At 32.5% G+C, this 16,902-nt stretch overlaps 1 protein-coding gene across 9 annotated transcripts; it reads right to left on the bottom strand.

Moving 5' to 3' along the window:
* Positions 1–1,954: 1,954 nt before the first annotated feature.
* LOC124357335 (ribosome-recycling factor, mitochondrial-like) lies at positions 1,955–15,787 on the bottom strand. 9 transcript variants are annotated; one of them, XM_046809085.1, is made up of 7 exons: positions 15,354–15,516; positions 14,199–14,251; positions 9,860–10,165; positions 7,750–7,890; positions 6,723–6,933; positions 4,198–4,360; positions 1,955–2,107 (listed from the first exon to the last, which is right to left on the bottom strand). In XM_046809085.1, exons 3-7 carry the CDS (start codon positions 10,110–10,112, stop codon positions 2,024–2,026), a joined length of 852 nt encoding a protein of 283 aa, XP_046665041.1. In that variant the 5' UTR covers positions 10,113–10,165; positions 14,199–14,251; positions 15,354–15,516; the 3' UTR covers positions 1,955–2,023. The 9 variants fall into 9 exon arrangements, with proteins under 9 accessions (XP_046665041.1, XP_046665033.1, XP_046665015.1 ...); XM_046809077.1 differs by lacking the exon at positions 14,199–14,251 and adding an exon at positions 13,493–13,549; XM_046809059.1 differs by lacking the exons at positions 14,199–14,251; positions 15,354–15,516 and adding an exon at positions 15,573–15,787.
* Between the last annotated feature and the right edge of the window lie 1,115 nt (positions 15,788–16,902).

Here is a 16,902-nt window from a genome sequence, read left to right as displayed (position 1 = left end):
ATTTCTCTACCAGTTGCTAAGTGGCAAACTTAATAAAATGGTGTCAAATATCTTCTTAAAACTAACAGGGTTATTATAAAGACAGTAACAGTTACAGTAATGATAAGATCAGTCAAAGATTAGAAGTGTCAATCTCTGTTGAAGAATTCAAGTCCCCTGCTCAACTCCTTCTTCATGTCTTGCCCCTATGGGTTTCTTAATTTGTAATTACGCAGCCAATGTGACTTAGCATCTTTTCATACAGAGTGAGTCCGAGTTGGAAAGTTACAAAACACTGTATCAAGACGGCTGGTATGGAAGTATTTGTGAGGATGGTCTTGTTTACCAGTATTCCGAATAGTGAGGTAGTCAGGATATTGTGAGAATTCGTTGGTGAATAATATGAACAGAACAGGACCAAGGATTGATCTCTAAGGAACTCCTCCATTAATTCCCCTTGAATTAGATTAAACATTCTGCTTTGCTGTATATAAATCTACTTATTACTTGGCTACGTTGGTTTAGGTATGACCTGAACCATGTATTAGCTGTCAGATGTTATCGTACCTGAAAATCTAATCCTTCATTCTTTTTTTATGGGACTAGGGACAGTAAGATTAAGAGAAAGTACAGTGTACAGGATCTTGATACTCTACGAGTCTGCTGATCTCAACATATCTTAATTTAGAAGGACCATCTTTTCGTTTGGATCACCCAATTTTCCAACAAGAAAACATTCTTATCTGATGCTTTACAGACCCTTAGTCCAAAGCCATCCTGAACACATCACTATTATCTTGAATAGGGACCAAGATTACACAGAAGTAACAATTGAGGCTGCGCAAGGGAAATTTTGTGGGCTGGTTGAAGCAGATGTGCAAAAGGACTTTTTACTTCCAGACCCTTCAGCTTGTTGTACTGTAGTAGACTTTTCCTCAAGAGTTCTGCATTACAGTAAAATTCTGATTATTGGAAACAACTTGAGAAATAGTGAAATAGAGCCTTGAATCGAGAAGGTCAGAATGAACAAGTAATTTGAGCAAGCGCAATCTCAATATTATATTAACAACACTCAAATAATTTATTTCGGGGATGTCATAGGAAGACAATATCTCAACTACCAGGACAATTTTCACAAAAAATCAATAAGATCCCTCCTAAATATCATCTCAGCTTTCACTATCTACTCATAACTTTACTGTCCATAGAGGAGTAACAGTCCTTCCATCCCTACATTCCCCTACACTGAAGTCACCAACCCTTCCACATCTTATCTTGGAGTGTCAGTGGCACAATCATCAACTCTGATAGCAGCAATTTATATTCCCATTATCACTCAGTGCTTTCCTTGCAGTGGCAAGTTCAGTGTCATTACTGTTGCCTCTGATTATTTTAAGAACTAATAAGTTTATTAGTTAATGTTCTGTAAGATATTGTTCTTGTTCTGTACATATAATAAATAATACAGTGATGTTATAATTTAAGTACATTTCTCAGAAGTCTATATTTAGATAATCTCGTATTATTGGAAAATTTGGTTATTCAAAACATGTTCAGCTCCTATTATTTCCAATAATTGAGCTTTTACTGTGTCATGATCTAACTGGTGAAGAAACACTTTTGAGAATTTGCTCATTTGTTTCATTTTCAAGAATGTGTGGCAAACACTGTAATTTTGATTTATAACGACATTGGCAAGTTTTTGTAGGAAATACAAATGGCATGTAAGCTCTAACTATGTGACTTAACAGGAGTTGAAGCTTAGGCATCAAAGTATTTAGGGCCTTTGATTTTCCAATTTTTTAACTGTGAGTGTCGTTGGCCAGTTGGCACATTAATGATTGTAGGCGGGTAAATAGGAGCCTCAATTTAAACTTAAAAGTTGTTGTACACTTCAATATTGTAGTGTAAGAGAAACTTTACCGAGTAGGATATGTTACCTTTACATGAAAAGTAATAGGGATATAAACATAACTCAATTATAAATAAAGTTTATTGACATGTACACCTAAAGTTTCTTGATGACAACAGTCTTTTGTTAAGGCTATGCCTCATTTAACAACTCTTGTTGCTTTGCTTCTAACATTTTCTCTGCTGTGGAGATATGGTCTGTCGCCACTTGTGTAATCTGAAAAAAATAAGATCATAAATTTTTTCATTGATTGTAACATACACAAATGAATTATTGTTATCAAAAACTAATCCCAGTATGAATAACAACAAGAGCACTGATATACTAAAATCAGTAATATTACAATCATATTCAGAATTCATCCAAAAGATATATACAGGGTGACTGCCGGGAACCGGAAGTATTTTAAATGAATAGTACAATCTTATTTTATATAGTAAAATTATTTAATTGTGGAATATATATTGGTGAAAACATACAATTTCAAAAAACATATGTTTTATGGAACCTTTTATCCTAGTTTGGGTTTATTTCTTAAAGATGATATCATGCATGTGATGGCTGTTAACCTGGATACAGGTTTCCAACCTCTGGAGAAAATCATTACGCACTCTCATCAACATGTCTTGTCCAATCAAATTCACCTCTTCGGTGATTGCATCTTTTAGCTGCAATAATGTTCGTGGTTTGTGAACATAGACACGAGCTTTCAAATACCCCCATAAGAAATAGTCACAGTGCGACAAATCTGGTGACCTCGGCGGCCACGGCACGTCACCAAAACGTGAAATCAACTTGCCAGGGAACATCTTCTTCACAACTCGCATCGATGCAGCGGCAGTATGCGCTGTAGCCCCATCTTGTTGGAAGTAAACATTTTTCACGTTTATTCCTCGCCTCCAAAGTTGTAGCTTGAGATATGTTTCCAACATGTGAACATAGCGTGCAGAATTCACTGTCACTGTGACTCCATTTTCCTCAAAAAGATACGGACCAATTATCCCAAAGTGGCCTACAGCACACCAAACCGTTACTTTTTGGAGAGTGGAGTGGTTTTTCATGAAAGTTACATGGATTTTCAGGAGCCCAATATCGTAAGTTTTGTTTGTTCACTGAACCGTTTAAGTGGAAGTGAGCTTCGTCGCTCATTAACATCATTACATCAGGATTATCAGTAAACAACACCTGCATACGTACTGCGAAATCTTCTCTTTGTCCATAGTCCCTCTCTTTCAGTTGCTGTACCACCTGTATTTTATAGGGATGAAATTTCAAATCTGATTTTAAAATTATTCTGACAGAATCGCGCTTCATGCGTAGCTCTTGTGCGTGTCTTCGTGCAGAGCGACCCGGGCTCCTCATCAAAGGAGTTCTCACTCTAGCGATGTTGTCTGGTGTTCTCACTGTTCTTGCTGGACCGGGTGGCTTTTTCTTTGATACTGTTCCTGTTGTTCTGAACTTGTGCACCCATCTTAGCAATGTATTCCGGCTTGGAACCGTGTCATTTCGCGCAATATTAAAGTGGCGTCGGAAGATACGCTGTGTTTTGATAACGGATTCGCCATTTTTAATAAATGTGTCATATGCAAAAACATGATGCTGAACTGACCACTGATCCATCGTGACTAAAATGGTAAAGCTCACTCAAAACAATGACATAACCTCAATCTTCCTAGAACGTGTAACAACAATGTAACAGCTGTTGCAAATTCGTCCGGTTCCCGGCAGTCACCCTGTACTATTCACACAGCTGTGGGTACTAATGCACTTGATTAACAGGTTAAATATTCTAAAACATTCACATTAAGCACAGCAAAGATGCCATACACAATGAAAAGCAACACAGTTGTGAATCGTTTAAACCACATTAGATCAAACATAATACCTTTAAATTCTAAAAATGCAATATACATTATTTAACAATTCATCAATAAAAATTAAAAAGAACCATTATAATTACATAATATTTTTTAAGTTATAGTTACTTATCTATAATTAATTGAATAGAACTCAGAGTAAGAATAAAAAATAAGTCTGCTAGATAATGTAGTAGTTTAGTTTTAAAGAACTTATTGTTCTCAAATGACTTACTGGAATGTACAAGAATATTAATCTTGATTCTCTTATTATATTTGTGGTTATGATGCAGACAACAAGCTATTTGCTTTAATTCACATAAATAATACAGTGAAAAAATGTGAGAAATGCAACTATGATTGTTCCCAAAATTTAAGTTTAAAAATTCCAGAACACAATATTTTCTTGCTTAAATAATTTAGTTTGGTTAGATATTGTTACTAACTTACGTAATTCGTGATCTCATTGGCTGTATCCTGGGAAAGACCATCTTTCTCTTTGATTTTTACAGCTTTTATGAATTTGTTCTGTGAATCTTTTATACCATCCCGGCATTTTATGAATAATGCTTTGGCATTTTTGGATAAAGATTCTCTGTGTTCTTTAGTAACTCTAAATAAACAAAACAACACATTTTAAAGATACATACAATTAAAACACACTTTTAAAGCATCACATATTAATATCTGCTGAAATCAATACAAATACCTGAACTTTTAAACACATGTAACAGAACAGTTATGATATAGTAAATAAAGCAGTTCTAGAGATCAAACTCATGTAGATGTTAAATACAGAGCTTTTTATAAAAGAATGGGGAGTTTGAAATATGATTTAAATGAACAGAATTACTTATAGTGAATGTTGTTTATTAATGAAAACCGTCATTTCAAAACAGTTATTTTACGACTAATAAATTTCTGTATGCACTCCATTAGTCACTTGGCAAATATCCGATCAATTTCAAATTCCAAAACATTACTTGAACAGTTTTTATTGCTTCTTGTTCTTCAAAAGATGTAGATAATGAATTCTTTGGCTTTAAACAATGTTTTTGATGTAACCCAGTACAGAAAAAGTCAGGGTCTGAACTCCTTGGAGGTCAGATCATAGGTTCTCCTCAGTTTATCCATTGATCTCCAAACTTTCCATCCAAAGTGTCTTTTATAAATCCATGAAAATGTGAGGGTACACCATCCTGTTTTAAATAAAGTTCTTGGATATTTTTGAGTTCATCCAACTGAGGAAAACAATATTTTTTATCATATCGAGATAGGCTACACAATTCTATTAATTATCTTTTTTGCAAAGAAGAAACAACCTAATCATGATTATTTATAAGACAACATCATATGATCATTTTAAGTGAGTCATTTGGTCTTTCAAAGATTTCATGTAGATTTTGAGTACCCTATATGCGTGAATTGTGTCTGTTTACACACCCATTAATATGAAATATAGATTCATCTGTAAAAATTATATCATCTACAAAAATTTGTTTTTATCACTTAAACAACAAAATTGACACGTTTTACACCATCATCAGGTTTAAATTCCTGTGCTAGCTTGACTTAATGTGTGCAATTTTAGTCTTTAACATAATACTTTGTGAATTGTTATTTTTGGAATGCCTTACTCTAAACTTTGTCTAATTAGTTGAACCGATTCATTTGATATTCTTGGTCTACCAGTTGATCTCTGCTTTACAAGATTTTTTTATCCAGTTGATCCAGTTTTTTTTAATTGTGTGAATCAACATCGTATTGAAGTTGAACTGAAGTTACAGACTTCAATTCAACCAGCAACAACACACATTGCTTTTTCCTTATTAGAAAACGTAATACCCATTAAACACACTCCAACAACAATGAAACAAATATTGTAGTTACAACAGTTGCCAAACAAAATGTTGGGTTGGATGCAAACAGGAATACACACAACAATACAACATCTCGAAATTTCCTTATTATTTTTATATGAACTATTTAAACCCCACCATTCTGTGTTAGAGATAAACTGCCCTGGTACTAATTTTGTGCCTACAAATAACAACTTTTATCTGATAATGATAAGGTTCTGTACTATTAGTGAAACAGATTGTTAATCATTATAAGAATAAATACACAATGAAAATAGTGTAACACCAGGATCAGGATTAACAAATGCACTTAAGTACCAGTGTTCTGGTGAAAATAGTGTAACACCAGGATCAGGATCAACAAATACACTTAAGTACCAGTGTTCTGGTGAAAATAGTGTAACACTAGGATCAGGATCAACAGAGTGAACGTCTTCGTGTGCAGACTGAAGAGTAGCTTGAGTATTTGGGGACAAACTCAAACTAGATGTTATCTTCTCAAAGATAATTATCGCTATTGCTATACATACATCAATTTCACTCTACAATAATAGTCTCTCAAGTTCTGATTTATAATTGAAACACACAAAAAATCACCATTTAAAAACAAAAGATAGATAACAGACCAAATATACACACCTTAGCTCAATCCACTCGATGTTATTTGAATTACTATGAAAACGACAAAATACCAAACCTATCTGAGAGCATTCAAATGCAATAGAGATGACAAAAATACAACATAACAGAACTAAGGACATACTCTAAGCGCGATTTTAAGCCTCTGGTTCACTGACAGGGCACATGCTGCGCCTTTCAATGGGTTAATATTTTTATGAACAAAACCCAAAAATCCAAGATATATATATATATATATATATATTATGATTTTTATTAATAAGATCATTTTAAAACATTGACTAAAATTGATACATTGTCTAGCCGTTGTACTTCTTAAAATTCATAACCCAAATCCAAAAGACTATGGTGACCTAATTGGTTGGATGTGAACAAAAATTAGAAGCAGAACATATTCTCCATGCACTACTACGTGGAAATGTATACATACATTGTTAGTGAAAACATTCTTAATTTTAAAACTAAAACCAATCTTACTTTGGAATTGGAATAAAAAGTGAAGTACCATCTTGTTGTGGGTTTAAATTCATCCCGGACTTGCTGATGGCCTGAACCACAGTGGGGATGGCTTGGGGAAAAGCGGCCATGTTGATAACCACAGTTTTTGGGTTCTTGCGCACAACTTGGGCGAGATCCTGCAGAATGTAATCTTTGCCCTCAAATGTTATTGGAAGTGTTTCAATAGAACCTAATAACGGGCATCAAATATCATAACCAATCAAAATTAATAAAGCATGATTTATAAAAGGTCTAATAATAATCTAAGCTTATCTAACTGCATCAGCTCAAACCTGAAAATACCACATAATTGAGAATAAGGAAGAGTTTGGAGAGGAAGGAAGGTAAAGAGTTAATCTTCTTTGTAATATCTCCTTACAAATAGGTTGAACAAGGTTTGGATGTAAATAACTGAAGTATAACAAATAGAATGGTTCAGTAATTATTTAAAATTTAAAGTCATAAAAATAAAATTTCAATGATGAACCCAGTACAAAAAACAACTGTGATATACAGAATAATCAAGTCTGAGAAGAGCGTTAAAAAAAAGGAATGGATCACTGCAGATTCTAGAAATGTTACAAGAAACTTCGGGAAGTTTAAACCTCTAATGTCAACTAGTCTTGGTAAGATTTCCTTCATTTCTGCTGTCATAATTAATGACGGCCTTCTGTCTAACAGTGTTTTAACGGACTTCACTTCTGTATCAATCTTTTGATGAGTTGTTGATTGATGATTAGTTATATTTTGAAAATATGTACAAAGTTTGATAACAGTATATGCAACTTTTAGTTGGTCAGCAAAAATATATTGTAATAAGTAATAAAATGTTGTACATCGGTATACAATTGTGATCTATTATACTCTTTATATTTTTATTGTTTTAAATGATTTTCACACAGGCCAGTAGCTCATGAAGCGGACAGATTAACTTAGAGTCTCTCCTGTACAAGGTAAAAAGAAAAGAGATTTCTTAAGTATCTTTATGATATAGGAGAAACCTTACCTGATGTTGACCTTAATGACAAGTTTTTGACAAAATCATTTTTTAGCTTCTCAATTGCACCTAGCATTTGTTCTTGCATGGCCGAAACATTGATTACCTCGGCAAGTAATTCTTTATTAATTTGAACTTTCTTCTTGTGACCTATACAACAAAAGCAATTTAATAAATTATCCTCATTTTGGTTATACAATACAATTATTTACAAGTGCTTTGAATCTGCCAAAATCTTAAGACGCTGTATTTGTATATTTACAAAAGTGCGGTAAATATTTAATATAACTATTTTAGCTTACATTAACTGTGTAATAGTTGTAATGATGTAATCCAACAGCTCAAAAGTCAAGTACTGTGGACATTCGATAGATTATGTTTGATAAGTAATTTATTTTTACACATTAATTTTGTAAACATGTGACAAGAGGCGCAGAGAGATCTGTGTAACATCAAAGATCTGTGAACATTTGCACACACAGACCAAGGATTACCTAACATTTATCAGCTAATAGTTAAATTTTAATTATTTAACTATTATAATTTAACTCATTATAAAGATATTTATTACACAATAAATTAAGAAGTCATGAAATCCACCAGACTAAGCATGACAATATTTCCCTAAGCACAAATTGATAACCAGAATAAATTACAGTTAATGGTCAGAATTATTTAAAATTATTTATATTTGAAAGTGCTTGATAAAATGAAAAGCAAATGTAAATCAAACAATTAAGGGCTGTACACAGTAGAAATATGTTTTACTTTTGTTAATTCATTGTTTCAGAAGTGATATTTCATATTATGATATAGTTTGTTTTATGGTTCAGTTTTACTATGATTTAACTTTATTTACTCTTAAAGCATTACATTTTTGCTATGTTCACACTTTATTTGGAAAGTCTCTCTTAAAAATAAATAGATTTGAAGTTTTTTAAATTCTTTAAGCACTTAATTAATTATCAACTTTGCTGTAATTTACTTTCAGCCAGGTTTTTTTTTATCATCAAAACGTGATGTTAATTTTGTTAACAAAACATTAAATTGCACTGTACACGAAGTAAAGAAATGCATATGTTTACATTTAATGTTAGAACTAGAGTAATTATTTGGGTATGCACACTAATAGTTAAGTAAATAAAATAATTCCTCAGATTATTCACACTGCTCTAAACAATATTCATCATTATTTCTACCAGTTCCTGTCATATCAGTCGAAACGCGAAACAAAACCCAACCAAACACCAACATACAAATTTACAAAACTCTAATAGAATAATATTCAGTGTTGATTGGATAAAATGAATACAAACACATGTGTCAGTAACAATTTCACAGTTAAACCAATAGTGCAGTACACAATGAAACAATGTTACTGTCAAATTATTTTAGTTCAAGCAAACACTGCTAGGGTCTCCAGTGTTTACCAGTTTACAAATGAGGCACCGAGTGATCAAGCAACTACTGGAAAATATAAACACGGACTTGGTAGTTATATGCAAAGCGGATTTGACCATCTTAATACAGGCATGCAGAAATCATAGGGTTAATTGTGTAGACAAACGAGTGCCTCCCTTCAGCTTTACCACAAACTAAAAACCCTCACAAAGTAGCTGTGGTGGGAAGGTTTGATCCACTGTGAATGTTGAGTGTAGCTCCAGTTCACCTTCCTCTTAGTGCAGCGTCTGGAATCTTACGCTGTCACAGACTTGACTCCTGGAATAGTCATCTTCGACTTAAGAGACCCAAAAAAGGTTGTTGGCAAAGAAGCTGAAAATGGACTTTACATTGTTTTAACATTGGAGACACAGACTACAAAATATAGTGTAATCTAGATGAAGAGGTATATTCTTATTGTATCATCAGATGCACAATTGAGTGTAATTTTTTGGATTTCTTTAGATAAAAATAACTCCAAATCCCAGGAGACGTCTGTGATAGCATCAGATTCCAGACACTAAACTAAGAGGAAGTTGAACTGGAGCTACCTCAACATTCAAATTGAATATCCATATATTAATATAACACAAGTCTTATTGTTGTCCTCCAAAGTAGCACAGCAAAACTACCAATATTGGGCATGGAAATTTTAGGACCTAACATAAAATATACTGACCTTTATCACTTTTTTTCTTGTCCCTTGATTTGGCATAGTGACGGACAGATTGGTTGCCAGTCAAAGTGTTGGAATTTACGAGTTTGTAACTTCCAACCCAGTAATGTTGTAAGGTAGAATAACTCATCCACAGATCTGACTGATACAATGAGGTGTTGCATTTAACCAAACTTCTCATGTGTAGAAAAGGCTGGTACATTCTTTTCGAGGTAAAACTCTGAAGTCTATTACTTAAAATTAACCTCAATGCCATAGCTCTTTTTCCTCAGGGTTTACATAAGTCAATTGCAGTTCATTAAGTAACAGCTAAAAATAAATGTGCACACAATATATATTTTTGTTGGCAAAATAAAAATAAAACAATACAGAAAAATTTTTATTACCTACAATATGATGTTTAATTAACATAAATCAAACCAAACCAATATTAATTTATTGAAACAAAATCCAGTACACACTGGGATAATCACCTCTGTAATAGAATACGGTATTTTATTCTTTAATGGTTGTGAGTAAAAAAGTATTTAATCTATAGTTCCTGACTCAAAATTACAAATTATTATACACAGTCTTTCAAAAATATATAAATCATTGAGTATGAAAGCACATCAAAACGAATCATATTTAGCATTTAAATCTTCAGTACAACTGTTTGGTTTAGAATCAGTAAAAAACTCGTAATATGGTTTAAGTTCTGATGAGTTTAATTCATGACATCATTTAATCCAGATGAAAAATGTTGAGCCTATGTACAGTATTTTAATATAGCATAAACACTAACAGATTTAAAAGAGCCAGCAACCCCTTAAAACTAGATTCATCTACTAAATCTGATTATATAGGATTTTCTTTGTATTCTAGTCCATTTGTATTAAGACTTAAAATAAATCTGATTTGCCTTGATATGATACTGATATTTCAGAATTGGATTTGAATCAATATATACGTGGGGTATCCAGAAATTAGATTACGTTTTTATATAAATAAAAACAAAGCAAAAGAAAAAATTGTATTATAAAAATTTGAAAGTGGCACTAAATACTATTTTTAAACATAGTCACCACCATACAAATTTAGGCACTAATCATATCGGTGAACTAGTTTTGAAATTCCAGCGTTATAAAATTCTATCGCCTGACACTTCAACCAGGTAGTCACACCGTCCCGCAGTCCCATGTCATCGTCATAGCGCTGCTGTGGAAGCCATTTGTTCGCAATTTACATGTTTTACCTAAGTCTCGTCTCCTGTAATGATTCGATCAAGCAGCGAGTCACCATCTATTTTCCAAAAATGTCAATGAAACAGCCATACACTGATTTTATGGGTTTCTGTTAAGACTTTCGTGTAACAAACTCCTTGAAATTTGAGGAAAACTAAGTGAGAGTTCCGTTATTGTGAATCGGCAGTCTTCTTTAATCTTCTCATCGACTTTAGAGATAATTTCACTGGTTACAATGCTTGACCATCCACTTTTTGTTGGTCATCATGCACATTACCTCGGCCATTTTAAAACCTAATGCACCACTGACGCACTCCACCTTCAGTAATCACAATGTTCTAATAAACTTCACAGAGTTGGCAATAAATCTCAATTGGTTAATTGTGCTTAGCCAACAAAACCGTATTACCGACCGCACTTCACAACTGTTGGTATTCTCAATTGCATCACGCATTTTAAACTGCTATTGTCAAAAAACAGGAAGCGACAGTAACCTCTCACTAGCACGGCTGGATAGCCACTGACCGGAGAAATGCCCAGGCATCAAAATAATTCAATACAGAGTGAAATGTAATCTTCTTTCTGGATACCCCTCTTAATTTAGTTTCCCTCTATAAATAAAAAACATGATTATTGAAGTGAAACAAATAAATTTCATAGCACTATATTATTGTAATTAGACCAACAACACACATTCAGGACTCCACTGATATATTGAAGTTTTCAAACCAGAATAGTTTGTATTAAACTTTTAATATTAGAATCCTGAAATATCAGTGATTGCTTAACATAGAAAAATAAGAAGTTACTTAACCCTCACTTTATTAATTAAAAATTGGTTTTAATCTCTGTAGTTATAAACATAGTTTTCTTTTGTAGTATAACAATTAACAAATTATCAAAACCTGTCAACTGAAAATTGCTTGTTAATATATTTGTCATTTGTAGTACGGTACCTTGTTTACAATTTTAAGAATATCAGTTTCTTAGATTAAAGAAGAACCCTAGAACATGGCTGAAACCTAATTGAAGGTGCTCAACATACTCAAACTCCATTTCACAGTAGGACTGCTACTTGTTAAACTGGAACTTTGCTACTTGTGTTTCTGATATAGGCTACTAATAAACAGTTACAACAAAATATAAATTAACAGAACTTTAAATATTTGTCATTAATATATTATCAGCTCTTATTTGCTTATATCAACAAATAACGCATCAAGCAAATTATCGATTGAAAACAATTTCATCGTAAGGTAATAGTCAGATATGCATAAATCACCCGCCAAACTATAAATGTAACAAATTTTTATATGTACAGCCTGTTAAGCCAGGACTCTTCTTTGCTCCCATAGTCAGTAATTAAATAATCTATGGAAATTTTTCCTGAAAACCTATGTAACTTTATACCTGAATTGACTGTATATGTCACAACAGCTAGTAGGTGATAATGAAAATGCCTAACAATCTTTTCTATATCCTCTGAGCCTCTCCTCCAGTCGCTGTATGAAAACATTGTAGCAGTGCATGTTTGTGATACATTCAAGCATTGCCTAAAACCCATAGGAATGACTGGGATTTTACTTATTTTACACCACCAAGATACTAACCAAAAAATACTACTCAACAGGCTATATAACAATTAGCTTATTTGGCGAACAAAACTTAGGTGAAGGACACTATCAAGTAAATGATCAAACTCAAGAATATTAATCAGAATGAGGAATGAGACGTCTAGTTAATTTTAAATTAATCTCAGAACAGATTATATGTATCTATTCAATTCATTACATACAAAGAATTAATTCAATTTCAAACTACATGCACCTACTGTTAGTCAGTTGAGTATAAAGATTAAAAAAATAATTCTATGATTATTGCATAACTAAAAGACTGTAAGTACCCTGCTACCTCAGCATCACACCACTCCGTTCATGTACACTTGTTTCTTTAGTTTATCACCTCCATACAGATACCAATATGGCTGATCAGTTTTGTGTTTTGTGCCCACTACGCACGTTTTCAAACAATAAATCCTGCATATTGCAATATTTTATTAAATGCCAGTCTGTTATTTTGATTCAAATGCAAGAATGTCTAAGGAGCTGAAATTCTTCTGGGGACATTTAAATCTTATAAGACTAGCAGCAGTGTTTTATCACTAGCACTGGTATAAATTGCTCCTGATACTGCTGCTGATCTCCAGATTAATGAATCACTAAAACTGATAGAGAGATCACCCTGAAGTAGCAGTTACAGTTTATGATTTTAATACTTTTCATATAAATGTAGGCCTACCAGATTCAAAATAAAATTGTATATTTCTCTTGCTATGTTCCATTTGTATATATAAAATTGGTTACAGTTCTAATATCTATTTTATAAACAATTAGATATTACAACTGTAACCTACAGAGCGTGTGGGGGAGATCTGATTCCCTTCGCTGGAAGTTCCAGAATGATGTTCCACCTAAAATCAAGCCCTGTATATACAATTTATTAAATTTATATTTTAATGATCATCAATTGTTTGGATGAAAAGTTTACTTAAATTAACCATACAAAACTGTTTCAAATTAGAACCTGGCATCCAATAGATGATTTTTCAATGTCTTATGAATGCGTCAAAACATTTTCACACAAGTTGGTATTGTTTTGCCATTTGGTTTCATATCGGAAAGTAAGCTACAAGATTTGTTCATAAGCCAACATTGAGAACTACTGACCTTACTGATGAATTTACATGACACCTAATGAACTTACTAAGTTAATGATAATCTCATTACAAATCCTAGCTCTGTTTTGTTGAAGTACCTAGTGGCAATAATGTATAGATCTATTCTGCATTTAAGAGATTGGCATGACTTTATTCGACCCAGTTGTCTGTTAAGAGTCAAATACGCGCTCAGCTGTGGCCGTCATGATGGTGTCCACACTCGTCAACAGGTTGAAATACCCAAGTTGATCAATTAAAATTAAAGATAAAAAATGAAAACTTTTTACCTGAAAAGTGTAACATTAAATTATAAAATCATATACAAAGAATTCCTTACCAAAGGATATGTGATTAATTTATAAAAATCATAAATTTATAAAATCAGAAAAACAGAAAAAATTACCTAAAGTCAGCAATAACTGTTACGACTTCTTTTAATCAGAGTGAAGAAAACGTCTACAAGCAAAAGAGGCAGAATTATCCATACAGGAGCCATTACATAGAACATTGATATATTCATGGTTGCATTTTCCAACTTCAAACAACAAGTCATTTGAGAAGCCATTTTAAGAACTATAACAGTTAAACATAGGATTTTTCTTTGAACAAGATTTGAGAATCTATCAATGCCATTTTTACAATGCGACATGAGATTAAAGAAAACACATATTAACAGGATACATTCATAAAACCAAAGGGGGATAAACACAATAAACCAGTTCCATTGTATTCTATTATCAAGTCGAAGTACTAAGAGAATGAGAAAAACCAATAATAAGAACCATGTGAATAAAGCTCGATGAAGAAATGCCATTATTGATAATAGATGGAAAATGTTCAAAATCCTCAACTTAAAATGTGTTAGTTACGAAATATTCGTCTATAGTTAACTAACTTAAGCTTGTTACATTTAAATTAAAACTAGTTTCCTAATATAATAAAGTAAGCATGTACTGTTTATTTTTTAACGATATAGCCTATCAATTAGATTTTTGAAAAGAGTGAAAATTATGTTAGCCTATGTAAGTTAGTACCTAAATTATATTGAAAAGAAATAAATAACAACTGTGGTTCATTTACATGAGAGTAATCCCTATAGGCTACAGTTTAGACTTAGTAACAATATAAATCTCGCTTTTAAACTGAAGGCTAGATTAGAAGTAATTTTTAGCTCAATATATTGGCATATATTTCATTAAGTTTCAAACCGTTTCAGATCCTTGATATTTTATATCACTGTTGCCAACTTTCAGCTTAGAATCAATCTTGTTTATAATAAAATAATTTGGTTTCTTTCAATACACTAATAGGCTATCACAATCTATTGTATGGCATTGTTCAAACTTAGCTAATCAACACAAAATGTTCATTTCCATTCACTTTAATATAACCACACTGTTAATGCACAATGTATATCATACAAATCTTAATGTTAAAAACATCCAAAAGAATGATTACTTTTAGGTTAACTTATATTATGGTTTTAATAATTTTTCCTAAAGGAACTAGAATATACTTGTTCTTGTTATTTAATATTTACTTGATATATATTTATAACCTTGTTTTGCAGTCGACAATTTTATTTATCATTGACTAGTGCTCTAAAGCAATAAAAAGATCAATCAAGAGTTTGTTTACTTATCACCAACTTATTAAAAAACAGTAAACTTTACTGCGACTATAAGGCCGGCGCAGTCACAATAGCAATAATTATTACTATCTTGATTTATTTCCAGTAAACTTTTTGTTACAACAATAACAAACAAATATTTACAACCATGGATTTAGAATTTACTCATAAAGCGCAGGCCACCTTTCAGAATGCAATAACTGTCTGTTGCCTTCTGCTGCTGAGTGAGTATTTTGTCTTCTATGTGATCTTCCAATAACTGGAAAAAACCCCATCTAAATACGGTAAAAGAATTCGTCATAAAATCTTTCTATTAGAAGCATTGAAGTCATAAACATTCAATTGCGTTTTCCTTATACTGTGTCTGTCCAGTGTCCAGTAGTTCTGAAGGGTGAAGATGAACATAAAACTCACTGGATATAGTATCATTATGTTAATTCAAAATTCGAGGAATCTCATAACGAGAGATTAGGGCATGAGAATCATGGAGTAAAAAACGTGTGAATCAAGAGCAAAAATATAAGTAATAAGAATACGTTTTCGTTTATAGTCTAAGATGAGAACTGCAATTTTTCAAAGCAAAACATTGAAAAGGCATTCTCCTTAAAATGTTAAATTTTGCTCATATTTAGACAATGAAATAGGCTACAGCAAAACACACATTAAGTCGAAATTAATGAAAAAAGTGTATTCTAATATTAGTCATAAGATCCATAAATGAATATCAAAGAAATTCTTTTGAAATAGGATTAGCTGTCTTAAATAATTTTATTAATGTAATTTACCTATGTTAAATTTACTTCGTTTCTATCGTACTATAAATTAATATTTATTTTACCGATTTTAAAATTATTCTTTATAGATTCTCTGGGCAATTAGTATGGTAACACTGGTACTTTGGGATTATACCGACCACACCCAGACATGAATCGTTATTTGACATTTTGCTTCTACTAATTACTAGATTAGCTTAGAACAATATTTCGTCAATATAAAACAGGAATCGTCTTATCGCAAACCCCTCCCCATCCTCAGACAGAGATCAAAGCCGAGCGGTCTAGTAGATAACGTGATTGCAGAGTCTCGCCGCCCGTTCAGCTGGTGCGTCGCTTTGTTGTACTTCCGTGTTTTACCTCTACATTTCTCCAAACACAAAAATTCAATAAAAACAAACATGATCAAACTAAAACTAAACTCTTTATTGAAAAACACTCAAAACTTGTTTTTATTCTTGATCACACTCCGCCACCCAAAATGCGAGTACCATGCCTTCGCGCTGATGTCAAAGAAAGAAAAACATCTCTCGAGATAGTACCTATCAGTAAAATATCAAATTCTAGAGGATCTGATCAGAAATATAAATTGAATTGTAATGAAAGTGCAATTATGTACCGTGCAAATCATGTGATGCCGCGTGGCCTGTAGTAATCGGGATTCTTGAGAAAGATAAGATGACAGCGACAACAATACCGATCAC

Source organism: Homalodisca vitripennis, chromosome 1 (assembly GCF_021130785.1).
Source record: "Homalodisca vitripennis isolate AUS2020 chromosome 1, UT_GWSS_2.1, whole genome shotgun sequence".
Lineage (NCBI taxonomy): Eukaryota > Metazoa > Arthropoda > Insecta > Hemiptera > Cicadellidae > Homalodisca > Homalodisca vitripennis.
Note: the sequence above shows the minus strand (reverse complement) of the source record. Positions and strands in the feature narration are given on the sequence as shown.